General features: G+C 42.2%; 1 protein-coding gene across 7 annotated transcripts in view; it reads left to right on the top strand.

Annotated features, from left to right (window-relative positions):
- Positions 1 to 27,933, top strand: part of pde4ca (phosphodiesterase 4C, cAMP-specific a) — a 46,076-nt gene extending 18,143 nt beyond the window's left edge. For 3 of the 7 annotated variants that reach the window (XM_084008017.1, XM_084008016.1, XM_084008022.1), the window contains 15 exons: positions 15,847 to 16,041; positions 16,884 to 16,928; positions 17,536 to 17,572; positions 18,300 to 18,373; positions 18,482 to 18,534; positions 19,071 to 19,183; positions 21,762 to 21,855; positions 21,972 to 22,144; positions 22,238 to 22,336; positions 22,460 to 22,624; positions 22,809 to 22,908; positions 23,100 to 23,254; positions 23,347 to 23,469; positions 24,056 to 24,238; positions 24,387 to 27,933. In XM_084008017.1, the coding sequence (XP_083864143.1) occupies positions 15,847 to 16,041; positions 16,884 to 16,928; positions 17,536 to 17,572; positions 18,300 to 18,373; positions 18,482 to 18,534; positions 19,071 to 19,183; positions 21,762 to 21,855; positions 21,972 to 22,144; positions 22,238 to 22,336; positions 22,460 to 22,624; positions 22,809 to 22,908; positions 23,100 to 23,254; positions 23,347 to 23,469; positions 24,056 to 24,238; positions 24,387 to 24,893 (2,116 nt within the window). In that variant the 3' untranslated portion in view covers positions 24,894 to 27,933. Of the gene's footprint in view, positions 1 to 2,466; positions 3,079 to 15,846; positions 16,042 to 16,883; positions 16,929 to 17,535; positions 17,573 to 18,299; positions 18,374 to 18,481; positions 18,535 to 19,070; positions 19,184 to 21,761; positions 21,856 to 21,971; positions 22,145 to 22,237; positions 22,337 to 22,459; positions 22,625 to 22,808; positions 22,909 to 23,099; positions 23,255 to 23,346; positions 23,470 to 24,055; positions 24,239 to 24,386 lie in introns of those variants that run through there. The other 4 variants (XM_084008019.1, XM_084008020.1, XM_084008021.1 and 1 more) reach the window with 4 other exon arrangements.
- Positions 27,934 to 27,937: the final 4 nt, after the last annotated feature.

Genomic DNA, 27,937 nt, shown 5'->3' with positions numbered 1-27,937 from the left:
TTTTGCATTCAGGCTCCAGAAAGCCATATAATATGCAGCAGTACTGTAGGTTTGTTCAGTCTATGGCCCTTTTTTGTGCGTGCACCTTTCCAGATTTCCTTAAATGGAAGTTCTTCTTGACGACTGCAGATTCAGAGCCTTTGTATTATATTCAAGTTTTTAAAATTGAATATTTTTTGAGACTAAACACTTAGGCTGTATGTCACAACCAACATAAATATAAAGTTGAAAAACAAAACCTTGTGAAAAAGATTCAAGCCAACTTTTCCACTTATGGATCAGTGGTCCTGTGATGTATTCTAAACTCTCTGGCCTTTAGAAAGGGGCCTGGTTCATGTTAAAGATACCTATTAAGCCTCTGCTGTATTACCACTCATATATGTTGATATTTCATTTCTATTCTCACCTATTGTTGCCTCTGCCTGTGAATTCAGTTGCAATGAGGTGATGCTATTGATTGATTTGCCAGTTTAATTGAACTGCGTCGTGTAGCTTGAAGTGCACGCCCATTTATAGAGATGTTTTTTGTGTGTGGCTAGCTGGATAGCAATCGACCGTTCGTCAAGTACCCTGCTTTGACAACCAAGCTTTCAGTTCTGGCAATGTACAGAATGCATTATACAGTTTATAACTGTACGCGTACATTTTACACCCATTGTTGCTGAAACTCACAGGTTAGCCCTTCTGGCGTCCCCCATAGTGACAAAATGCAACTATTTGATTTTATTGATTTTAAGACTAAAGCTTTCAGTTGTTCTTGTATTGCAGTGGTAGTAGTGGTACATAGCCCTAATTTGTACATTTCTAAAAATAAAAAATGTATTCATAACCTTGTTAGGCTGCTTAGCATACAAGTTTGTATAGATTTGAAAATGCTTTTTGGATGAGCTGATGTGTTGTAGCTCCATGTAGCTCATCTTTTGTAAAGTTGGCTGCGTTTGCTGAAGTGTAAACTTCCCAAAATACATTGAGAGGCTGGACAGAGCGGCTAATGTTATACTGTAAACTATAAGAGCACCCAGGAGCAGCTTCCACACAGTTGGGAAATATCCTGCTACACACTGCTATTCGCAAGGGTCCCTTCTCCAATGTAACCTGAAACTCCACTAACCAATGTAGTTAGTTAAGGATTTGTTTCTTGGCTTTGGAAGTAATGAGGTTACTCCTGTAGGGAGTCAGGGGAGGAGTTCATATTGGTATTCAATACCCAATATGATATCACTAATATACAGTATGAAAATAGTAAAAATGAAGCACTGAAACACCTGTTTTGTAGTCCTTCTGTGCTCCTGATCACCCTCCAGTGACTCAGTCTTCTCACACACACTTGTCTCGATCACATTTTACAAAGTCTTCTTTTCTCATCTAAAAATCCAGAGCTAATTTGTCTCCAGCCTGTAGAGTCGTGTCTCCTGTCTCATTTCGCTGATCTCTTGTCAAATATTTCCTGTTTAAGTTTTCATATGAAGCGTGCAGAAAGGTTGACCAGCTAAGGTTTCATATTTACTTTTCACATTTCTGGTCTTCAAAAATACACTGCCCCGGGCCATGGGTGACCTTGCATGCTCAGGGCTAATACTGTGCGTGAGCACTGTACTGTACTGTAAGTGTGTATGCGTTTGTTTGTTTGTATGTTCTTCGTTCTCAGCAAGCCGTGTCCCAAGAGCTACTTACTGTAATACCCTATCATACTCATCCAGTAATCAATCTCTTTACCTAACATAGACGAGACGTAGCTGTGACACACACACACACACACACACACACACACACACACACACACACACACACACACACACACACACACACTCACACTCACACACACACACATGAATACTCACTCCATCTGGAAAGGATAATAGTACTGTGTCCAAAGGAAGACTGCTATCCTGCAATTGTATTAGGATTCAGTGTGCGTGTGCGTGTGTGTGTGTGTGTGTTTGTGTGTGTGTGTGTGTTTCAGAGAGAGAGAGAGAGAGAGAGTAGGAAGGGGTTAAAATGGTTAAAACATTTGGGGAAGGCAGGAACCATGCTGGCTCTGTTCCCGCCCCCTTTCTCAGCTCTGACCTCACTCTGAAAGTTGTTCCCCCTTGTATGCAACGCACGCACATACACACACGCAGACACTTGCTCAGTCACATGCCTACACACACATTTGCTTAATGACGCACACGCTCGTCTGCTCACACACACACACACACACACCTCGTACAGATCTGTGCACGACAAAAAAAAAACTACGAAAACACGGCATACAGCACAGGGCTACTGTGACAGAAGATTGAAACAGGAGAGCAAGTTTGTCCAGAGAAAGGAAAGGTCTCTGTTTGTTCTGAGATTAAAGGTTGAGCAGCCAGAAGGGAGAGGAGGAAGCAGGAGAGAGAAACAGAAGAAGAGCAGGGGAGAGAGAGAGAGAGAGAGAGAGAGAGAGAGAGAGAGAGAGAGAGAGAGAGAGAGAGAGAGAGGAAGGGAGAGGGGAAGAGGGCAGCAGTGTTGCGCCACATTTAGACCTGCAGCAAAGACAAGATGTACATGGGGGACCGATTAATGGAGCTCTGCTGAGAGTGATGAAAAGCTTTTTCTGCGGGGCAGCCGAGGAGTGTGCGCTCTCATAAGGAAGGAACACACTCCAAATGTATTCAAACCATCCAAGGAAAAGCAGATTTTCACCAACGTACAGTGGCATGGATTGCATCACCCCGGTCATCCTGGCTCTGCGCCGGAGCCACTGGTCCTAGAGCTGCTGTCCACTCCTACCAGAGGTAATGAGAACTCCTGGGAAGCCGTGGAGAGCCGGACAGCCCGACAGAGCGAGACAAACGAGGAAGAGGGCCGGGTTTTACAGGGATGAGAGCAGCCACAAGCTGAGGAGAACCAAGAGAGGGAGAACAGCGGAGCGGCCGAGAAGAGGAGGGTGAGGACGAGTTAAAAGAGAGTAGGCTAAAGAAAGATGAGTGTGCCGACGAACTGTGGGTTCTGTTACTCCGTGGAGCGGAGTATCACTGTGCGGAGTGGGAACATATGGGGATCACCGTGTGCTGTCAACAGGCCTATTGACATCATACAGAAACGCAGGCGGTAATTAAGAGCTATCTCATTTACTTTCACTCAGTTTGTCTTTCTCTCCTTCTCAGTGTACAGCATGTGTAACTTTATACAGATCTTGTAAATGTATATGAAGTTAGGAGCGGGGTTGCTATTGAGATCAATGAAAAACACTTTTTCAGTAACTTTGACAACTAATTGGAATATATGACGGTTTCCTATATTAGTATTCATTCAAAGAGAAACATGGAGGTGCTGCCAGATGCTACAATATACAAGACTCACTGTTTAAGTGTTTTTGAGGATAACTTTTTTTAGCTGTGAGTATCTGAGATCTGGAGCCAGCATAGTCTTGTATGCAATATTTACAAAAACAACATACTTTTGCTCTTATCAGTTGTTTTTGGTTCATATCTGCATTTCCTAAAATATTTTTTTAATCGTATTTCCTCTTGACCTGCTGTGTAGTCTCCTCTTTTGTTAGCCTAGGCACTGCTCCAGGGAGTGATTTGTTTTTTTTTTTGCCTTGCATATGACACCAAATATGTAACTGTCAACACAAGGGAAGCTGTGTGGAAATAATAAATAATAACAGCAATCCATGTAACTAAAAAACTTTTAAAAAATCTGCAATGAACACTGATGCCAAATCATAGTCGTGGCTTCAGACAAACTAACTGTGGGTATATTATATTATGTAGCTCAGCCATGACTTGACTTGAAATGCATTTTATTGTACATTATCGGTAGATGACATTTTATTAACTACAAAACTTGTTAAAAGGCAGATAAGTCCAGCAAACATCTAGCAGATTTGCATTACTAACTTGAAATATATTCCAATTTATATTAGGATATTAACTTGTCTTGCCAGTTAGCAGTTTATTCGTGAATTTCCCACGTTTTATTGATTAGGACATGTGAAAGAACCACCTTCATACATGCACAACAAATGAAGCTCGTGTGTGAATGTGTTTTGCAGAGGCGTCCATGAGAAATCCTGTTTGTTCTCTATAAGACACGGCCCCTTTCCCATTAAGTTTATTCTAACAGGAAAAGTCCACCGCAAGTTTTGTAGCCGCGCTCGTAATCCTCGGTGCCAGCGGGGAGGCTGGAAGGAGGACCCAGAGATACAGCCATGTTTACATTATGGCCCCCTTTCTCAGGCATGAGCCTTGTTTATCAGATGGCATGAAGAACAGTTGGGAGCATGGGGGGGTTTTATAGGGTAGTTGTCCTTTCAGTGTCATTTCCTTCAAGCCAAGAAATAGAATTGTCTCCTGCTCTTTAAAAAGCCTCCGTGGCTAACATTTCAGGGGTGAAGCAAAAGTATGGAAATGCCCGACTATTAGGCGACTTGTCGCACTACTGCTCAGATTACATCCGCCTTTGAATCGAAAAAGCAGTCCCACAATTCTCTGCCAACTCAAGCAACGTTGTAAGAGCAGCGAGATCAATGAATGTGCCAACGGAGGGGAGCGGCAGACGGGGAGGCCGAGACGGCGGAGCTATATTTGGGTTGAGGTATCGATCTTTCCGGGGACAACCGGTGATGGAGGAGCAGACTTTGTTGGAGTCTGTTTATTCTCTGGAGGAAAACGCGTGGAGGAGTGCAGTGGGAGCGGGGACACATAAGATTATCGGCCTTGTCTGTGCCCATTTTGGGAATCTATTAATATCACATATTTAAGAAGTTAACACTTCCACATTAAAGCTATATTTATGAGTATGAAATCATTATCAGTTATGATTGGTGGTGTTGTGCATTCACTTCCTTTGGTATCTTCGCTCTAGTTACTCTTAATCTTTCCTTCTTTTATTTTTTCTTTGCTCCTTGTCTGAGGCATCTCCCTATCCAGCTGAAGTAGAACACAGTGCTAGTATATAACATGACTTCAAGAGAGATAATGTAGGCACCCAGAGATATAGTGATTGGCGGAGAAAGATATTTTACACATATTAAAAGAGCTCTGGCTCTCTACTCATGCACAAGTGCCTCCTTAGGTACGATAAAAGCTGACAAGATGGACCAGCAGGGGAGGAAGGATATAAATCTGCAGCCCCTGACAGCAAACACCAAACTCAGAGCGTCTCATGTGCCTTCGGTGCCTGATTTAAAGCCCAATTATCTCACCACACAAGACAACAGTCAGATAACAGGAGCCCCTTTCTCCATAGATGGATAGGTGGCGAGGGAACGCATGTTTATATGTGTTCATGAGTGTCACAGGTACCACACGGACAACGATGAGGAATGCTGGTGATACTGTACTTGATGAGCAGTTTGTCTTGCCCAGTGGTGGTTTTTGGTTGCTGTTTTCAGCTTTGAGGCCATCAAGGTAACACCTGCTTTTACTAAAAGAGGACAGATAAGAGGAAATCCTGGCTGCTCGTGGCTTCGATGTGTTTCGCTGCATTCATTTATCCTGTGATTTCAGTTTTAGGAACCTGAAATTGGCTCAAGGCTATGAAAGCAGTCTGTGAGGCACATTTAATTTGACTGTAATTGCCATCTCAACAACTGTCAGAAGGATTGGCATGACATTTTCATTCATAGACCTCACATGATGAATCTTAATTACTTTGGTTCCCCCTGACTTGTCTTGTTGCACCACCCTGAGGTCAACATTTTAATTTGTCCTGCACTTTTGAAAAACTCACTTTACATTGTTGTTGTGAGTGCTTTAGCATTTAGCTTATAGCCTCACTGTGTCTAACTGTCTCCCAGAGTAACGATGGGGCCATATAAGATTTTAAAACATTTATTAATCCTGTATTTTTGCAGGGAAAAGATGATTCAATCATCTTTTTTAAGATTACTTCATTATTCACTAAAAAGGGTGTTCACTAGAAAAGTGTCTTATCCGTGACATTATAATGTCTAAGTACCATTTTAAGAGTTTTAAGCACATTTTGATGATTATGGTGATAATATCTTGAATAGCAATGATCTTAGCCAGGGTAATCGTGATATGAAACGTTCCCATTGTTCCATGCCTCTCCCAGAGTACGGCTGTCGAATCTTAGTGTTGTTTTAAGAGAAGTACTGTATATGAGGCTTGATATTGAATTCAACATCTTGGTTATTTGCTCCAGAAGCTCACAGAAACTGTATTGTGATGTCAAATAGAAAATTAAATGGCGGTTGATGGCTCCATTAGTTTGAGCCATGCTGCTCCTCCACCGTTTACAGCCTGCTGTGTGTCTACAGGCTATTGATCTAATTTCTCTCAACGCTATCTGCAGGGCCAAGTAAAAAAATCAAGTGGTAACGAGCTATGACAACCAGGGAATGGATGGAAAAATCCTTTAAGATTATTTCTAAATCAACCCACGGCAAGCAAATACAAGTATGAAGCGTGTTGGGTGTTTGGGAGTGTGATTTATGCGCAGAGTAATTTAATATGAATTAAGAGTCTTACACAGATGACGGTTTTGGCAGTTTGTATACAAGTGAGGTTCAAATTTAGAAGTGCATTTCTTAGAAACCTAATGCTCTCTCATGTCAGTTCAACCTGGTAGGAGAGGAGTGGAAAAGAGAAAAATGCTTGATTTATCCAAATCTCCGAGTGTGAATGTTGGACGCACTCTGATGCTTTCGACGCCAAACGCTGTCATGCAACTCTTTTTTTTCTGGGTAGATAGTTTGTGGACATAAACTCTTGTGCTTGAGATAGATGCATACCACTTGTGCCAGAGGTCAATGACGATCTGCATTTGCCAGATTAAATGAATGAATCTGTGCCTTCAGTCACAGTATATGAATCTCATCATTTGCAGAAATTCTTAAATCATCCCATGCCCTCCACAGAGCATACCGCTCATTGGTGCTGGCGAAGGATGGGATTTAGTTGTAATAAATGTGTCCGAAAGTGTTTCCAAAGCGTTTCTTAAATCATCAGAGGCTTTTCTAATGGTGGTCTGGCCCACAGGGAGCGTCCCAGACCCTCATTTATCTCCCTCACAAGCAGGAGGAACAGGTCCGCTGGTGTTGGGTTGCAAACCTCACACACACACACACACACACACACACACACACTGTATTAACGTGGAAGTTGGGCTCCTACCTGTGTGTTCGTGCATGGACATTTGGAACAAACTCCCTGGAACAGAGTTTCTGGTGTCTGACTCCAGGCTGTCCTAAAACCCAACAACTTTGCTGTCCAATAACGAGATTTCCAGACACGAGTGCAAATATTTCATAGCTTGACATTTATGTGCCAGTGTGTTTTTTTTGGGGGGGTTTGCCTTTGTCCGTCCATGCACATGTAAAGACAAACCGACACTTTTCCCTGTGATATCAGTATTTGTCATTAGGATGCTCACAATTGTTCTCATGGACACGACCTCCATCATTTTGCTGCCCTCCATATTGCCCGTTACATAAGAATGTCTCCCAACAATTTCGCCAACATGACGATAGAATAAACAGCAGGGTTTTTTTCTACCATTATAAAGCATATTTTTTATCAGCAACATTTTATTTATTGTTTTGGTTGTGTGGATTTATTTTATTTAGGTTTTATTTATTTAGGGCTTTTTTCACGTTATAATTCCAATGTCTGACTATTTGTAAGGATTAATTGTTAATTGCTCTTTGAAAGGATGTATTTGCATTATGATGCTATATATCAGTGGCATAAAATGGTCATAAAACGATTTTGGGGACAATATATCATTCAACGAAAGCAGTTCTTGTGACAGGCCTTTCAACCTGTATTCAAGTGTGACGCAATATGATGCATTTTGAAACGTTTGTATTATTTGTGAATGATATTTTCTTTTTAAATATAATACTGGTAGCTGAATACAGACATAACGTTCTGAATGAAGTTGAATTTTATCTTCAGTTTAAAAACATCGTTAGTTGTGATTACCTCAGTTTTATTCATAGTGTTGTCCTGTGTGCTGTGTCATGTTTGTTTGGTTTTCCGCCGTGTCATACTTTTTCTAGTGGCGATGCTTAACATTTCAAACCTTATCAAACATTACTTTTAGAACAAAGAACCATCTAAATATTGTCTGAATTCAAACTTTACCAAGTTGATTCATGCTGTCATGACAAAGCCATATCTTGGGTACCCTTATATTGGGTTCATCATGTTAAAGTAATATCATCACACATTTATTTCTCTCTCTTTTCCCCACTAATGTCTGATGTTTCACCTCAGGAACCTTTACTATTAGTACCTCATACTGATCATGTTACAGTTTTATAGACCGGGTTCTGAACTTTTCTGAACCGTTTCTCTCTCCTCTCCTCGCTTCCTCTCTTCAGACCCACCACTAATGTTCATTTCCCTCCAATTCTTCTCCTCTCACTTCACTGTTTTCTTTGCTGTGCTATACGATCCTGGAGGATAATAGTCCTCTGCGTATGCGTGCATGTTTACGTGAATGTGTGTGTGTGTGCGTAGGTAGACTAGAACACTCCAATGACTCACTGTAAATCTCTCCTAGGCTCCAGCTCCCTTGGTTTTATTAACCACCGCCATGCTGCTAACCTCACTCTGTAGTCCTTCACATTACATCTGCAATTAGACAATTGGCCTTATCTGCAAGTGTTTTAAATTTCACAGAGGGAAAGAAAAAGAGTGGCATTTTAACATAAGGGATGCATTTGCATTCAAGCCTGATTTCATACAACAGACAAAAGCTTGACACCAAACTGTATTTTTAGGAAAAGAGAGGAAAAACGCTACTATCAAGTTTTCCCTCTTGCTTTTCTGCACACCTCGTGACCATGACACCAAGCACGGATCGTGCTTATACACTGTAAGTTATGCAGTATCACTCACATTAATGATTGACAGAGCGACTGCCCTCAGAAGACACTTCACGCTAAGTGCATCAGAGGTCAACATGCGCTCCACGTCCACCTGTGTCGGCGTCATCACGGCATCGTCTCGTTTTCCAACGCAAAGATCTGAGGAAGACGGCTGGGCTCTAACATTACAGGCATCAGACAGGGATGACTGAGAGTGCAGTTCACATGTACTACACACACACACACACACACACACACACACACACACACACACGCACACTCACTAGTTTTGGCTTCTTTATTTTTTTGTCTGTCTCTTTTTTTCAGATGTTCTGCATAGCAAAATAAACTGTTCTGATTCAATCACAGTAGACAGACTTAGAACAGTAAGACAGTGACCACACACACACACACACACACACACACACACACACTTGTTTAATTTACAAACCAGCTGCTGCAGTCAGTTAGGTAACTGCTAATGTGTGTGTGTGTGTGTGTGTGTCTGATATAAAGGATCTTTGTTGTCATTGGCAAAGATCCATTTGTTTTCACTATATATGATACACTTAGACACTTATGTCTTTAATGGCTTCTTGTGTTAATAAAACAAACCAACCCTTACTTCCAACAGTCAACAATGCAGGATTTCTCACATCACTGGCTCTGTACAAACGTGTCCCATTATACAGCATGTCTCCAAACTCTGACTTGTGTTACAAAAAGGTCAGTGAAGTGATTCTGTGTTCCTGCCTTTCTGTTGTGTCAGCTAACAACACATTGGCTCACATTCTTTTAAGAACCATTTTCCACAGTCTGATTCTGAACAATGCACATAAATGGTCCGTTGCAAAATGTCTATACTTTAAAGAGGTTGACATATTGGCTCTGTTTATGTGGCGTGTGAAATGACACAATGCCTGAAGGGTTATATGTTTGTGTTGCTATTCATAATCGCTTTCTGAAAGAATAGCAGCTAAGCTGTACTTAAATTTAGTGGTACTTCGTTGGATGCTTTCTGGGGGGCAGCTACAGCAGATATGTAGCATGTAGCCTCATGTTTTTAACAAGGAAATCAGTCAGTAGCAGAGAAAAGGGCACAAAAAAGTAAAAAAAAAATGTAAATGCCAGTTAAAAGAATAGCTTTTACCTTCAAATAGAAATACATTTATTAAAGTTGTTGCAGGAAGTTAGATGAGAAGAGCTCATGTCTGTATGCTAAAGAAAAGCAGTTGTCAGCTAGTTAGCTTAGCATAAAGACTGAAAGGGGGCAACCCAGGCAACCAGCAGAAACTCTTGCTTGTTTCTTTATATGCTAAGCTATGCTTATTGTCTGCTGGCTATAGCTTCATATTTCTTGTACAGACATTGGAGATATTTCCATCCTCAACAGGAAAGTTAATACACATATTTTCCAGAAACTATTTCTACTATTCTTCTTCTTCTTCTTCTTCTTCTTCTTCTTCTTCTTCTTCTTCTTCTTCTTCTTCTTCTTCTTCTTCTTAATATCATTATTATTTTTATTATTAGTATTATTTAAAGAATCCTTAATACATGTATGTCAACCACAAAATAAAAAATCATTGTGTTGTTTTCTGCTAAGACAGCAGTCAGCTGTTCAATCAAAGCTTAAATCAGGCATCAGGCATATGTTTGCATAAGGCTATTGTGACTTGATGTAGGTATGCTGCGTACGCATAAAAACACACAACCACCAACAGGTCGCCGCGTTGGCCAAATAATACGATGTCACATGAAAGGAGAGGAAGGGCAAGGCAAACAAACAGAGTGGTTCTCCCTCTGTGCAAGGGGCCCACAGTGAAAACAACCACGCAGCTTCTATCCCACAACACACACTGGCGACTCTTGTGTTAAACATAGAAAATGTCACTGTGTATTTGAAATTGCTCCAAGAGACCTGTCTCTCTAATGTGGCCAGATTTACCACCTCTATGGTTCACTTTGTTCTGCGTGTTGAGCTTCAGGGTGTGGACTCTGCTGCTGGTGTGAACTTTGTGGTCTTGTAAAGCCAGTCCTAATCCTCGCTTTTTTCCCAGAACATCTTTTATGTGTCATGTGCAGATACCTATTGCATAGGCTTTAAAGCTCGCTGTTAACGCCATGGCAGGAGAGAGAGAAAAAATGGGAGTCTTACACTTTTGTTGCTTTTTTTCCCGCAAACTCTTCCTCGTTCGCTTCCGACTGCTTTCAACGCGCTCATCGTCACGTAATAGAGATCATTTCAAATGACTGAAGGAAATTCAATATTCCCGAGCGTCACTAGATGAGATATGTGTTACATGTAATAAACCCCTTCTTTTAAATGTCTTTTGAATAAATGGATGAACCGGTCCTGCGAGTCGGCTCTGGTGTAACAAGTCCTACCTCTGGCCGTGTCACAGCAAAGGCCTGGGAATGATGAATGAAGGTTCAGATGACAGCTTGCCCTGGTTTACAGGCCCATCTCCTCTCTGCCTCTCTCTCTCTCGCTCTGCCCCGTAGCTCCTGTATTTTAATGCTCCCCAGATGGGATTGAGGTTGCCGTGACAGGCAGTGACGCAGGCGGGGTGTCGAGTATCAGGGCCACTGACAGTTTACCATCAATCACACTTCCTACCAGCCAGCCACTTAAATAACAAACGCTGTAACACACCTCTCTCTCTTTACACATATTTTTTTGGGGGGCTTTTTGATGCCCAGAAACGTTGGCTCCAGTTTGGTCTTTAGACTAGAGAAGGTAATCGTGTGTGTGCGTGCGTGCGTGCGTGCGTGCGTGCGTGTGTGTGTGTGTGTGTGTGTGTGTGTGCGCTGACGCCTTTGAGGCAGATGTGAATGAAAGCCTGTGTGCAAATGCAGATGCCAAATCAGGAAGGACCTTCCCAATTTAACCATATACAGTCTCAAAGAAGCCGCATGTGTTTGAGCGTGCTTGTTATCTTTTATGACATCTATCTTCTTCCCCGTCTCTGCATATGAACATCTTTTAATCCGTCTCATTCAGAGTATAGGGCTATTGTTATCAACTCTTTCAGTGTAACTCACATCTTAATAACATCAAACTTAAACAGATAATCAGTTATCAAAACTGACACTGATGATTTTTTTGTCCATTGACTATGAAGTGACTCTCTCAGCTTTACAGTATACAATATTTGCACAGTCTACTATAGCTATGCAATCTCACCATAACCCAGTAGAGGGACCCTATCCTCAGCATGACTTATTAGATAGATTTCAATTCTCCAGACTACACACACATCAGCCATCAAAAACTTCATCTGGTGCATATTACCCCTCCGTACAACATGATTATTCAAAACAAAATCCCATTCTTTGCTTTTATTTGTATCACTTCGCTGAAAGAGAGAGGGAGGGAGGGAGGGACAGGGTGGTGGATACGACTGGCTGGCATGTGAAAGACACAAAGACAATAGAGCCGTACATGAAGACCACCCTTCCAAATTGCCATGGTGCCTCTGTGGGGCATACTTAGCCAAGACGCTGACCTTTGATCCCTTAAAATGACAAAATACCTCAGTTGACATGTTGTGTACATTTTGTGAAGTGTACATTTAAAGAAGAAGAATGGGAGTTTTTTTGTGACACATTCGTTCCGGATTAGAAAATATAATATCTTTGTTTTTTCCCAGTATGAATGTATTATATAATACTGTACAATAGCAGAATATGAATTGCATCTTGAGAGAGAAAAAAAACAAGAAAAACAGCAGGAAGCGAACATTCAACAACAACATTCCTACAAAAATGTATCAAATTGATCGTCACATTCTGTAGATATTGTGTGTTTTCAAATAGTTGTTTCACTCTAGTTTGGATCCCCATTTGTTGTTATACACAACAACTACTCCTGTTGTTCATGCCACTGTGTATATTTATGTCTGTGTGCATGTGTGTGTGTGCGCGCACGCATGTGTGTGTGTGCGCGCACGCGTGTGTGTGTGTGTGTAAGTGAAAGGTAAATAGTCCAGTGTCATGAGTAAGTCACGACTATATTCAGTCCCCGGAGAAAGATGAGAAAACTGGAAGTGAAATAGCAGCGAGGGAAAGACGTGGGCGATATTTTGATCTGCGCTCTAATTTTAGCTCAGCATCAGACTCAAATAGAAATTTCTCCATAAATATTCATGAATGGATGGAAAAAACCCTGCTCTGTGATGCGCAGGGAAGAGAGGGAAGGGAGGGGAGGCTCTGTATTCCACCTGAAACGTTTATTTTTAGCTGCATCGCTGCCTCTCTCGGTCTATTCCCCCGTGGATGGCAGGGCTAAATTTAGCTGCACAGAGGCAGAAGCATCGTGCAGAGCCAAAAATAGAAACACGTTTATGGTCAGAGCACGCAGGATCGAGCCGTGGTGCAGCATCATTAGGGAGGACAGAACAAGATAGATGGAGACAACAGGATGAAGAGTGTGGAGTGGGTGTAGCTCCAAGCTACATGTGTACTTGTAGTAACTAAGCAGGGATGATGTGTGTGCTTACAGATCACGGCGATACACATTATAGGTGTAAATCCTGATTCTGATAAGACACATTATAGGCATCATTTTAGCTCGTAAACCATCCTAATTTCCTGCAATGATGATGAATAATCCTCACAGTAAAATACATTTTTGTGCATTTGCAAGACATGCAGCCGACCAGCTCCAGCCACACTAGCCCAGTGCACAGTTAATACCAAAAAGCCCTCATGGATGTGATTCAGAACATGCTGTACTCTCTTCCTCTTTGAAATTTTATTTACTCTGCCCCTCTCTTTTACCCCCCCATCCGACTGTCTTCCCACCCTCCATCTGACTCCTCTCCTTGGCAACGTACGCTGCAGTCAGTGAGTCTGAATGTGTCACATGAATGGAGGTATGGGGGCTTTTCTTCGCTGTTACATAATAGCCAGTAACACACCAGCGTCTTGTCCTCATGCAGCATCCTAGGGTGGGGAGGGGCACTGGAGGAAGGAGAGGAAGGAGAAATGAATAGGATGTTTGCCTGCTGCAGTTGTAAGAAACTAAGGTTGTTTTTTTTTTTGTTGTTTTTTTACTGGAATCAAATTGTAGTATTAAACTATTCCTGAAATATCTCAACAAGTATTGGATGGATCGGCACAACATTTTGTAAATGCACAGGATGAATCCTAGTGATGTTGGGGATTCCCTGATTTTCATCAAGCACCACTATGAGATTATATTAATATTGTCAGATATCACAACAACTATCGGATCTGCTGCATTTCCATCCGTTGTACTTTGTGTTCAGTGCTAATTAGTTCAGTTTGAACATCTTGTACAGCTGCATAGACTCCATTCAGTGCTGTCTTATTCAGTACTTGGATGTATTTGGGACTGTGATGTCTTGGTGTTGTGTTTCATTATTACACTTATGATCAACAGACACCTCAAGCTCACACTCCTACACCCATAGCTCCAATTTTTTTTTTTTTGGATTTTTAATTTTTGAATATCGTTTGCACTGCTGTATTTATTCATTTTTTAAAAAGACTGAATGTAAGCATGTACCAAAATCCTCTAATGGTTGTTTTGCTAATGCATGAATTTCTGCTCAGGAGTTCCTTCGCCTGTTTAGAAAAGGAGACGTGAAGCCAAATGGAGCTGCAGGTTGATAGAGTCTCTCTGGGTTCGCTTGTCAGCAGAGGGGTTGTGGGAAAATAGAGGTGTGGATCAAGGCAGAAACGTGCCCAGACTGTGAAGAGAGGCCCCGTCGTGCCTTCAGTTGGTGTTTTTCTCTGTAGTCAGATCATGTTTGATCAGGAGGAACTCCTCCTCACCTGAACGCTGGGCTATTTTTAGACTCACACTCACATGACCCCACGTCACTATTCTGATGCTAATTTTATCCCCGCTGTGTACACACACACACACACACACACACAGAGAGAGAGAGCTCCTCTGGATGACATAAGACACGTTGGCTTCAAAAGTGCATCATGTTGTCCATGTTTTTCAGGCTACCTGTACATATTCAGACTGACTGGGATTTGTGGGGTTATCTATGGTTTTCATGATATTCTTAAAACCCCCAGAAGCAGCAGATGGAGAGGTTGTTGCTGTCATCTTTGCCTCTCATTTGCTTGATGTGAGTGGCTGTGTGGGTCAGTTGTAATTGTTGGCCTGGCTATGGCTGGAGCATAACTGATTCGCAGCCATCAGAAATAGCAGCCGTTCTGTCTGTGGCTATCAATACCCCCTCATTGTGGTTCCTGTCTAATTTAGTTTTTCCTTATCACAGACACATTCATGTAGAGTGCTGATTTTACATTGTGGGACACGCCAGTGTGATAACTGCACTCCCACGTATTCACACTGTCCTTTGTGCCACCCTCCTAAATTTGTCATTTTCAGCTCTAATTTTAGTCGTTACTGGTCTGTGGTCGTCACGCTTCCTACTAATTTATACCATTTCGTGTTGATGCGATTAAAACATCTAAATGCCGTGCTGAACCCAGCGATGAGAGCTTGTGATATTTTTAGATCCGCAGTATTGTATATTGTATTTCTCCCTTCCATTGTTACTGGATCGGCCCCAGTAGTTGCTGGAGCGGCACCAGCCTCTCTTAACAAGTGTAACATTTTTATCAACAAATCCAAATCCATAGTCTGTGGATCAGTCCTCCGTGATCCATGCATCTGTCTTAAACTCATTTAATTCAACAGGACACCACAGAGGCAGCTTGTAACGGCCAGCCAGTCGGTATATTTCTATCTGATGATTTGTTACAGAAACAACCAGAAACAGACTCATACATGAATGTGCTTCCTGATGAACGCATGCTCTCAGCTGTCAAACTAGTCATAGGAGTGTCTTTGTAGGGTTCATATTTTAATGGGGAAACGATCACTAACCCTAGAAGCAGGTGTTCAGGAAGGATGCATGTTACTTTCATTTCCTTTCCATCCTCTGGAATAACTCTACATGTTTGTCCATGTTTATCCATATTATCCATAAAATGTGTTTTGAGTCGTCTAACCTTAATATGTTCTCTCTCTCTGTCTCTTGTTGTAGTTTTGATGTGGAGAATGGATTGGCAGTGGGGCGCAGCCCCCTGGACCCCCAGGCCAGCCCTGGCTCTGGGGGTCTGGTCTTACAGGCCAACTTTCCTCACAGCCAGCGGCGGGAATCCTTCCTCTACCGCTCCGACTCTGACTTTGACCTTTCACCCAAAGGTCCTTCCAGAAACTCCTCCACTGCCAGTGACCTGTAAGTTCGTTTCAGCTATTCCAAGAGTCGATACGGTTGATATGGCAGCTCTTGTGAAAGGGAGACACTCTATAATACAATATACCATGTTTGATGTTGATGTTTCTTGATTTATTCAAGATTATGACAACCCCCTCAGAACAGTCCATTGTATCTCAGTAGTTCTATATATTATATTTTATAATGCAAACTGAATGCTTTCCACAACTTATATTCAAGGTCACAGTCCCACTAGAATACAACTTAATTGCCTGAATAAACCTCTGAAATGCTCTGATAAAATATGAAATATATATATATCACTATGCAAAAAGTCTTTCAGCCTCAATCTCAATACAAACAGTGTTCTGCCTCCTGCGCTTTAGGTCACATACAACATGAATAAGTATAATGTAGATATTCAGTCTTTACTCTGAATATCTACACTATAATCACAAGTGTAGCATGAGACATCTCTGTACAAAGACGTTGGACCTAATGCTGGAATACCAGTAAGATTCCTGCTAAATGCCCTTTAACAAAAAGAAGACATTGTCTGTAAATGACTTGTTGGTGATGAATTGGTTTATGGGTTGGCTTCCTTACAAGTATTGAACAAATCCACAGATGTACAGCCCAACACGAGTATAACAAACTGTTCTTCCTTCACAAATGCTTGCATGTCAAATCTGCTTCACTGGAATTGTAAGAAAGGGGTACATTTCTTGGTGTTTCTTTTTTTCGCTGTTTGTGTTTTGTTTGCAACGAAAGCAGCCCCCTACACAGTTCATAATGTCTAAACACCTTTAAGTCTGTTAAGTAAGCAGTCCTCCTCATCGACTCTCGCCTGTCTGTTTTTGAAGGGAAGAAAGCTTGAAGCACTGGGAAGTCAACTGGTTGTCATCTCGGTGAGACATGATGAAACAAAAATAAGATAAATGAGATAAAAAACACTGCCTCTGTCCCTCTTCTCCTTCATTCCCTCTAGATGGCTTCATAGCCATTTCCCGCCTGCCACCTGACAAACGTGACTAAATATTAAACACTTAGACCCCTCTAAAAACACCCAGTTCTCTTTTATTTGTTTTTGCATGTGACGCTTAATCAGAGACATCCAAGTCTGTGTTTTTATTTACCTGTGCATATTTACCAGATCGTACTTACACCACCCACCCTTCCACCCACCTCCAGTCTCTTTCTTCCCCAACCTTACTAAATGCAGTGCATGACATATTTGTACTTGATAAAGCTACATTTTAACAGAATGATGACAAAGGGAGTGGCAAATTAGGATATCTGAGTAAGTACATACTGTCTGATATCTAATTCACTGGCTTCTCTGACAACCTTATACCAGGTGCAGTTTAGTTTTTATTTACTTCACATTAACAAAGGCTAGGTTAAGGCTTTTTTATCAAACACAGATGCATTTTTAAATATTACGCAGCACATTGAATGGTCCCAGAGTCATTGTTTCATGCCTTTTCCTCCTGTGTATTCTGTTCTGTATTGCAGACATACAGAAGACATGATTGTCACACCATTTGCACAGGTGAGTCCCCTGAAGCTGTCCCATCGCACCTTTTTACAATCAATTTTCCTTTCTGAGCTGTCTGAAACTTTGCCAGATCGTCAAATTTAAAGAAACTTGTGTTCACTAAAGACAGCTGGTCTTCAAAGTAAACTTTAATAAATTCCAGATGGTCCGAGCCTGGGCTTCTCTGCCTCATCCGAACAGCCCCTCAGCATTATGTTGGCCCTGCAACAGGATCAGGCATCCCGCTGGCGTTGCATGGCTCTTGCGTGGGACGTGCGTCACACTTTTGCTCACTTTACACCATGAAAGAAGCGGTGAATCCAATACTGCTGAATCATGCTGTTTAGATTTGCATGCCGGCTGATAAGGGCTTCTGCATGGGTCAGGCCTGGACACCGGATTCTCTGTGGGCTTCCTCCGGGTGCTGAGTCAGTGTTTGGCTACAGACGGAGTGACAGACATGACATAGAGGGGTGTCAGTGATGCCATCAAAACGGGAAAGGGAGAGGGGAATGCCTCTGCGTAGCACTTCAGCTGGGAGGTTGAAAGCCACAGTATCTGATTTCAAAGGCTTGTCAGAGATTCAAATTTAGAAGCATTAAGAACTTGTTCAAGATTAATTAAATGAAGGCATATACAAGTATGCAATGCTAAGAATGAAGTGATATCTGTGGGTTCATTGTATTACAAATGTTATGCAGGTCACATGATGTACATTCGGTCTCTCGTTCCTCTCTTACAGGTCCTCGCCAGCCTGAGGACAGTCCGAGGTAACTTCGCCGTCATAACTGACCAGCAAGATCGCACAGCCAGCAAGTAGGTTTTTAGAAAAATGGATGAACATGAATCTTCTAGCCAACTGCAATCATGCTATAGTTACAGTGGGACTGTTGTTTGCTGACTTTGGATGTTCTCTGTCTGCAGGACGCGATCCTCAGGCAGTAATCCACCATCCATGTGCAAGACCAGTCTCGCAGGTCGGTACAGGTATTAGGGTGGGCTATTACTAATCAATATCCAACTTTCTACACCTACCTGGAGAGAGAGCAAGGATAATACGATGATGGCATTTGTAAAGTGGGAAATCTAGTGTTGGTAACACATCACAGTAATTATTAATTTAAAGTAATTCACAAATACATAAATTCCAGTGTTGGTGGAAGGAAGTTTACATAAGTAAAATATCAATAACACAATGTAAGGATCTTGCATTGAAAATGTATTCAAGTAAAATCAGCAAAAAATACTTAAAATATCACGATGAAAGTAGTCTGTTAGTGGCCTCGGTTAGTGCTTAACATTATTATATTAGTAACTTGAAACTGGAGATGGAATGCAATATAAATAAGTAGCATGAAAGGAAATACTCAAGTGGAGTACCTTAAATTTACTATTCCACCGATGATGGAATCGTTTATTCAGAGTGCTGTAGTGAAGGTTTACAGCTCATTTTCATATGAATGGTAGGAGTTGCATCCTTCCCCTAACGCCTTGCTGTGTTTGTGTGGTACAGAGGAGCCTCACCAGCAGCTGGCCATAGAGACTCTAGATGAGCTGGACTGGTGTCTTGAACAACTAGAGACACTGAAAACTCGACACTCTGTCAGTGAGATGGCTTCCAACAAGGTACTTAACATAACGCACATCATCCTCAACGTGATGTACTGAACACACACACACACCTGTCAAAGAGGAAACAATAGATACATACTGCCAACATTTAACAGTGCAAGGTTGCAGTGCAGTGCACTCGCTGTGGTCTTAACTGTGATTCAGCCCCTGAAGGGCTTTATTAGTCATGTCCATCTAGTTGCCATTTTTAAGGAAGTCTGACTCCAACACAATGAACACAGTACAGTAGATGACCCTGAACTCATCAAAGTCAAGCCATTTTTTTTAAGAATAAAGGCTTATGATTGTTAAGATAGCTATAAATATCAAGCAGTTCTTTCCACCACTGTTGTTCAGCAAACACATTAATTTACTAAATTGGTGTTTTCCTTTTTGAGATGAAATACGTCAGCATTTTTTTACAAGACTGGATAATAAAAGCAGTACATTTTTATCAATTTTTAATTAATGGCAGGATATCTTCTGCAGGTGTAATTAGAGTGGGTTCCAAGTATAACAAAGCCTGTGGATTGTGTGATGTACTGTAAGTGCATTTAGCAACAAATCTGAAAGGTCACTAATACAGAGAATCCATCAAGACAATATGTACAGAATCTCCCATCCATCAGCGAATGGAAGAGGGGCTTGTTCCATGAATGAGCTGGATGGTTTCATGCATGCAAATAGAGACTAGACTCAGACACACCCTTCCCCCCACTCGTGCAGAAAAATGTGAATGAGGTAATGGGAGCTGGAGATGAAACGGCATTTCCCCCATCCATTCTTCCTCGTGGATCCCTCTCCTCAGACTGGAGCTCTGTGATTCCATGATTAGACCGCCCACGTAACATGCACATGCTCCTCATGCTAACACACACACACATACACACAGACGCGTGCACGCGCTTCCTCCCATCGTTTACATGCACATTGCCCACCTTGTCTCCCATCACATACATTGCCTGCCTGGATACATATACCATTACGCCTGCAACACGCTCACGTGGCGGAGTCCAGAGCTTCGTGGGAGGCACCCCCCCATTGCTGCAGATCAGTCAATGAGCAGCTTCGGCCCATGCTGGCACTTGGGAACAAAGGCAGGGACATGGGAGGCCGGAGTGAACATTGGTTCTGCATCTCTGACAAACTTATTGAAACCGATCAGTTTAACATAATGACTTGTGAACGTATCTTTGTGGAAGAGTGAGACATGCTCGTTTAAGCCCACTCAGAATACTTTACATCGCTGTTAACAGTCACCACCACTTATTTCATTTGAAGCATCCTTTTATTCAGCTTGGGCTTATTTTCACACATCAATTTGTTATTTCCTCCATGCTTAGGCATCCTGTATGTCTGTGCCAAAATATATTGTTATCTTTTGTTTACAATAGTATGCATGAGAAATGGTCGATGTACCCACATCTTTGTGGTACATGGTGTAGTGTTTTTATTTTTGGCTACATGAATTGGCCACCCCCCCCCCTCTATCCATTCAAAGCTTTTCCTTCATATCTTCTTCAAACTTGGTGCACATGGTGTGTCTCACAACCTCCACCACCGACACGCTCAGCCCTGCCTACTTTGTACATCCCCCCACCAATGAGGGCCCTCCGTGTCTCCCAACCTCTGCTGCAGCAGACGCCTGATTGGCTGCTATTTTTGGAAGGAGGCGGAGAGTAGAGTACCTCGTTCTCCCTCTGTTTACACACATAGGGGAGCAGCCAGTGAATGAGGCAGAGTCAGGGGGAGCGAGGGAGTGTGGCTTCTCTGCCTTGCATCCTCGCATCCCACAGCATTCCCACACCTATGCTTCCACGCTCATGTTCTTCCATGGAACCCCTGAACAGTTTTTTTTTACTTCCATCTGTTCAGCTCATACTGATCAAAGCTTCCGCGGCACTAACCAGTGGACTGTCTGCACGCTTTGGATTTTTTCTCAAGCAAGCAGCACAGGAGCACAACGTGTCCCTGCTGTCTGTCGAACAGGCGATGCCGGACGAAGGAGCTGAAAGCTCAACTCTCTCACTCAGTTTTATTTTTACTCCCATGCTTGACTTTGCGCTGAAATGCCAGAGGAGAGTTATTTCATCACCGTGTCGTGGATGCTCATTCAGGTAAGGAGAGGCGAGGGATGAAGCGGGTGGGAGGGGATGAGACTGAGGCTCACATGTTGCTCGTTTTGTGAAGACTTGAACAACTGGTGGTTGAGTTGTGACCGTGGACTTTCTCTGAGTCTCCACATACCTTTGATTGGATTTCAGATGTTTTATTTGATCAACTTGATCCACATGCATGTGTGTGTGTTTGGGTGCAGGCTACTACTAGTAAAATAAGCCCTGCATTGTCATCATTAACTTCTGCAACATGCGACACATGCAAATGAATACTCACGTTTAATGTAGTCTGTCAAAAGCAGTGACACTACACACACCAAACCTGAAGGTAAATAATACTTTAAAACCCCAATAATTCACCAAGTTTATACTTCTTAAAAGGGAGTGTTGCTGATTTTCTCTGTCCTAATTGGTCCGCATTTTAGCAAAAAGTGTGTGATGAAACTCACGGATGTGTGTGCGTGTGTTGTCCTTAGTTCAAGAGGATGCTGAACCGAGAGCTCACCCAACTGTCAGAAACCAGCCGTTCAGGGAACCAGGTGTCCGAGTTCATCTCTAGCACCTTCCTAGGTAAACCTTCACTCTGTATATTCCACTAGCTGTAAGATATGTATCATCTAAATGACCTGCTATTGTTAAAGTGTAGTGTTGCTAATGTTAATATTTTGTCCAACTTCATCTGACAGAGAAGCAACATGACATGGACATCATGTCTCCCCCTGCCAAGGAGAAGGACAAGAAGAAGCGACCTATGTCCCAGATCAGCGGCGTGAAGAAGGCCACTCACAGCCCAAGCATCGCCCCCTCCACCATCCCTCGCTTTGGGGTCAACGCCAGCCAGGAAGGACTCCTAGCCACGGTACGAGCACTAATTCAACACCTTTATCTCTTTTGAAATCAGTCCTCCCTTGTACAGTACATTGTAATAATATATATTTTTGTCCACCGGCAGGAGTTGGAGGACATAAACAGATGGGGTATTGACATCTTCAAGGTCTCTGAGTACTCCGGGAATCGCCCACTGACGGTCACCATGTACACCATCTTCCAGGTATCATTTGGCAGTGTAAATGAATGAACGAAACAATGACAGGACAGAGACATTTCAATAAATGGTCATATTTACCCTGACTGACCCGGTGTCTGATGTGTGGTTTCTCTCCTGCTGTTGTAGGAACGTGACCTGCTGAAGTCCTTTAAGATTCCAGCAGACACTTTCATTACCTTCACGATGACTTTGGAGGATCATTACCATGCCGACGTGGCCTACCACAATAACATCCATGCTGCAGACGTGGTCCAGTCTACACATGTCTTACTGTCCACACCCGCTCTGGAGGTAGACACCCTAATTAATCCAAGAGAGCGGATACAAATGATCATTTTTAAACCAAAACAATAGGATCTGTACATTTATTTTCATGTTGAGCACACACACACACACACACACACACACACACACACACACACACACACACACACACACACATATTGACAGTCCCTATCTTTTTGTGTTGTTCAAGGCTGTGTTTACTGATCTGGAGATCCTCGCCGCTCTTTTTGCAAGCTCCATCCATGATGTGGATCACCCTGGAGTTTCCAATCAGTTTCTCATCAACACCAGTGAGTTTGCATAGCTCCACAGGGATTATGTGAACGTGCGTGGGTGTTGAGTGTATTTAACTATGTGGATGAGGAGCATATATATATACACGTGCCGGTAGAATTGTATTTCTGCATAAATTAGTTTCCCATTCAGATGGTTTACAGTGCTGTCTGTAATGTTTTGGGTTCTTTTGCATTTTCGCCTTCAGACTCAGAGCTGGCCCTGATGTACAACGACTCGTCGGTGCTGGAGAATCACCACCTGGCCGTTGGCTTTAAGCTCCTGCAGGATGATAACTGTGACATCTTTCAGAACCTCAGCAAAAAGCAGAGACAGTCGCTGCGCAAAATGGTCATTGATATGGTAGGACACTTCTGTGCAAGCCTTGAGATTGCAGACATACTACTGTTTCAGTTCAGTTTTTTTTTACTTTTATTGTATTGTTTAACCTACAGGTGCTGGCCACAGATATGTCTAAGCACATGAACCTACTGGCAGACCTGAAAACAATGGTTGAGACCAAGAAAGTCACCAGTCTAGGAGTCCTACTGCTGGACAACTACTCAGACCGCATACAGGTGAGAATCATTTTGCCAAATAGAGCTACATTAATCAATACTTTTTTATGAAAAATTAGTCAAATTAACAATTTAATGCATTTTGAAATTTCCCGTCAGCTCTGCAGAGCATTTTTATGCCCATTGTTGTGGTTTAGGCTTCCAACTTGTTTGGGGTTAATTTCTCTGCTCTAATCCACCATGTTTCCAGCAGGCAGGTGTATTCAAAATATCTAAAAACCTACTGTAATAACCTAGTTAGCACCAAACAAAGTTACAGCTAACTGATAAACGCTGCTAAAGAGCAAAATGTTTTCCTCAGGAATTTGTTGAGACCAAAACAGAACTCATAGAAGTGTGAATATCGATGCTAACACTGCTCTGTGTCTGCTGTATGTCTAAATGGGCAACTACCTGCTAACAGTTTGCCAATACCACTTTATAAGGTGTTTAAGCTTGTGTGACCAAAACATCTATTCATAGGACTTCAAGTTAAGTACCTCATAGTAGTAAGATTGGTTTACAATTCATTTCAAGGTGGAACAAATCAACTTAACAAGCTGAAAAGGAACATGTTTTCAAAGTGTTTGTTTTTTTCTCACCGTAGGTCCTTCAGAACATGGTGCACTGTGCAGACCTGAGCAACCCCACCAAGCCTCTGGAGGTGTACCGGCAGTGGACAGACCGCATCATGGTGGAGTTTTTCACCCAGGGGGACAGGGAGAGGGACAAGGGCATGGAGATCAGCCCCATGTGTGACAAACACAACGCCTCAATAGAGAAGAACCAGGTACAGTAATGAAGCTGGAGAACTACATTTGGGAAAACTACTACAACTTATTACAAAGTGTCGAAAAAGACGATTTAACAAATGGGGACTTAAAGAATAAGAGAAATGCTTGTACGGAGTTATACCACCTGCTGCTTGTCTCTTTCAGGTGGGGTTCATTGACTACATTGTTCATCCTCTGTGGGAGACGTGGGCCGACCTCGTCCACCCAGATGCTCAGGAGATCCTGGACACACTGGAGGATAACAGAGAGTGGTACCAGAGCATGATCGCCCACAGCCCCTCACCCCAACCAGAGGGCCAGCAGGGGGGAGCCCATGCCAGCGATACCTCAGCGCCTGGTGGGGGCAGTGGCTCAATTTCGGCCGACAAGTTCCAGTTCGAGCTGACCTTGGAGGAAGAGGGAGAGTCTGATACAGAGAGTCCAACTGAGGAAGAGGAGGGCTACGGCGGCAGTACGGGGCCTGAACTCTCCAGAACGGATTCTGGCAGCCTGTTTGATGCAGTATCTGCTACGACTCGTCTGCTCACCCACAAGCTCACTACTGATTCAGGCAGGACGTTTTCTTTAGACTCTGATAAAGATATGGCAGAAGACAGAGAGACGGACCAGGAAGGCGTCCCTGGGGTAGCACGCTTCAGACTTGGCACATAGCACCAGTCAAAAGTTGTAATTCTTTTGGCCTTTTGTTTATTTTTCTTGATTTGGGTGCCTCCTTTGTCACTCCCCTTTTCTTCCACTCCAACCAACACCACCAACTGTGGTTTCTGCCGACAGGGTGATAGCAAGCCTCGGGGTGGGGAGTACGGGAGTGCGGGCGGGTTTTGGGGGGTGTTAAGAAAGTCTGCAGTTTCCACACAGCAGTCACTTGCACTGGAGAGCAACAGATAGACTGAGTCCCTGCTCGAAAAGAACACAGGAAACCAAGTTTCCTTCTGGTCCTTCATGTTCTGTCTTTCAGTCAGACATACTGTGGATAGAGTTCTACACAGACAATGAGACGTTTTCAAATAAATAATTTAAAACGTCCCTTTTACCAGCCAACCCAAGGTCTACTACAACAAATGATGGAACTGTCTTCCTCTTTTGTGAAGAAGCTGAGGAAGTGATGAGTGAGCGTGAAAGCACGAGCAACTTCCTTAAGACATTTTTGCCAAACTTGCAATTTACAGGGACAATGCTCTTTTGCCTGCATTTTTAATTGTTTGTTTATTCTGTTGTCTTTTATTTAAGTCCACATGCAGTAAATGAAGATACAGCAAATAGCAGACTTCAAAGCAATGTTAGCAAAGTAATGGCAGAAAGATTTTATGCAGGAAACTTTAAATGTAGCAGACATTTTGAGTGACAATTATTGTTATTGTATAAATAGCACTACTTTCAACTGGTGTTAAACAGCCCAATTAATTATGTTCAGCAAGCAGTAGTTTTGGAAGAATATGACTATAATGATGTGGCTGGCAGTACATATTATTGTGATTGATTTGTCAGTTGTTTCAGGCTTACTATTTACATTTTTATAATCCTAAACTATGATATTGTCACGGCAAAACTGAGCCAGAGTCAGTGAAGTGTTATACAGTCAAGGAATTACATCCAAAGCAGTGTGGGCTGTGCATGAGGTGCCTCCCTGTGTTGACAAGTGGAACTGAAGTTCTGGCATTGGAGGCAGATTATATGCAAGGTTTTGCATAGGCATATGTGGAAAATACATTTAAAAGGTATTCAACCATAGAACCACCCAAAATATCAGTCATGTTTCAATTATTGTTGCTCTTCTATTTTTGTTGTTGTTTTTATTTCAAGTCACAAATTTTTTGCATTCTTAATATTTGGCACCCGTTTTATCAGCTTTAGCACTTTACAGTTTTGTTCGTAGCTAGCCCTCGTTGTTTTAAAGGGCTTGAGCCAAAACATGAACACATTGGAGGCTGTTGACTGCAGTCAGTTTGTCAGTTTGTCAATGGCTGTCAAGCTACCCGCACAGACATCATGCAAAAACGAAACCTTACAGGACAGCTACGAATACATTCAAAGCTAAATCCATTACTGTTGCTACATCACACACAGCATCCACCTACTGAAACGTCCACTTTCATACATTACTAGATTAATAAGGGCAGTATTTGAGAAGCACAAGGGTTGCAAAGAAGGATGTTAGCATCATTGTAACTGTAAACATGAAAAAAAAGAAATCCTGGAGACCGTTTCCTATGCCAGAATTATTTTCATCTTTTTTCTCTCGTTGATCAATATTTCGCTCTTCACAGGGACACAGTCAATGACAAAACAAGTGCCAAGCAAGCATGACACAACCCGTACTGTAATTTCCATTTTGCCACTGGCTACTTTCCATCAGTGACTGATAAAGTTGGTTGATTGTAGCACCCCGTGTGCCAATCTGACCCTAGTGTCTCTGTTCTAACTCCTGTTCAAACAGTAACTGAAACTGATATTGTCTTAAAACAGTGATGTGTTTTTTGTGTGTGTGTGTGATTGAATGACTGGGTGGACATTTTTGATGTATTTGCTAAGAAAAAACCAAAGCACTTTGTATGGTACTTTTACAGTTCTGCACTTCCAGTACAGTTGAACATGTATAGTGACTGTTTCACTGTTTTTTTTGTTGGCAAATGGCCTGGTGATGGAGTTGAATTGCACGGGCTGGACCACTACAGCTCTTAAAGGTCGGATGTTGGAGGGATTGAAGTTCTTTATATAAATGACTGCACACACAAAATAGTTTTGTTGACATGCCTGACATCGGCTGCAGCATTTAAAGAAGATTATATAGAGAATTTACAAAGCTTAGCCTGTGGAGAAACATGTTATTACCATGAAAAGTAAATCAGGTTTTAATGTGTGAATGAGCTGAAATGTTTTTTCGACGCCTTATTTTCAGACTTGGGATATTTTTTTTTTTCTGTTCCTAGATGTGTTCACTGACATGCTGGAGTAAAAACATGTGCAATCCTCTCTGTAGCCATAAACAGCACCAAACCAGACCAACACTCAAGAATGCCTTCAACACTAAGGACTATTTAACAACAGCTTAACCAGCACAACATGCAAAGATTCAGTCTGCCTCTCTGCAAGTCATTCATTGTTTTTGGTCTTGTACATTTTCCTCACAGCGCTTCATGTACAGTTTATTTATTATTTCTATATTATCTGTCAGAAACAATGGAACCGCAGACTTTTTAGTCTGAGGTTTAGTACTCATAGTTTGATGTGTGAGAAAGTCACATTTATGACAGGTTTCGACTATTACTCAGCTTTTTTCCTTCTCATTTAATTTCTTTATTGTCTGCAATTAACATAATACATAAGCAAAAATACTCACTTTCATGTTTTTCTTGGTATGAAAATAGTTTAGTAACAGATGTCCACCTGAGTTTTCTGAAACATCTCCCATCACCTCTGTCTTCCTCCGTTTCCATTGATCAAAACAAATCACGTGATCTTACACTCAGTGTGCAAATCTGAGACTTCTTTGATTCATAGGGAAGATAATATAGTCACATGGCCTCAAGTCCTCCTAGATCAGTATTTCTGTTCTTAGAGATTTTAAGAATATGGGTCGTGACTCTGCAGCTTCGACAATCCATACTCTGCTGTTTTAACTGCGGGTGTGTAAGCCTCTCTCCAACTAGAACTGTATGCCTTGCCAATAAAGGAAAAACTCTTCACGCTTTGAT

Source organism: Eutrigla gurnardus, assembly GCF_963514095.1.
Source record: "Eutrigla gurnardus genome assembly, chromosome: 4".
NCBI classification, from domain to species: Eukaryota; Metazoa; Chordata; class Actinopteri; order Perciformes; family Triglidae; genus Eutrigla; species Eutrigla gurnardus.
This window is presented reverse-complemented; position numbering and strand designations above follow the sequence as displayed.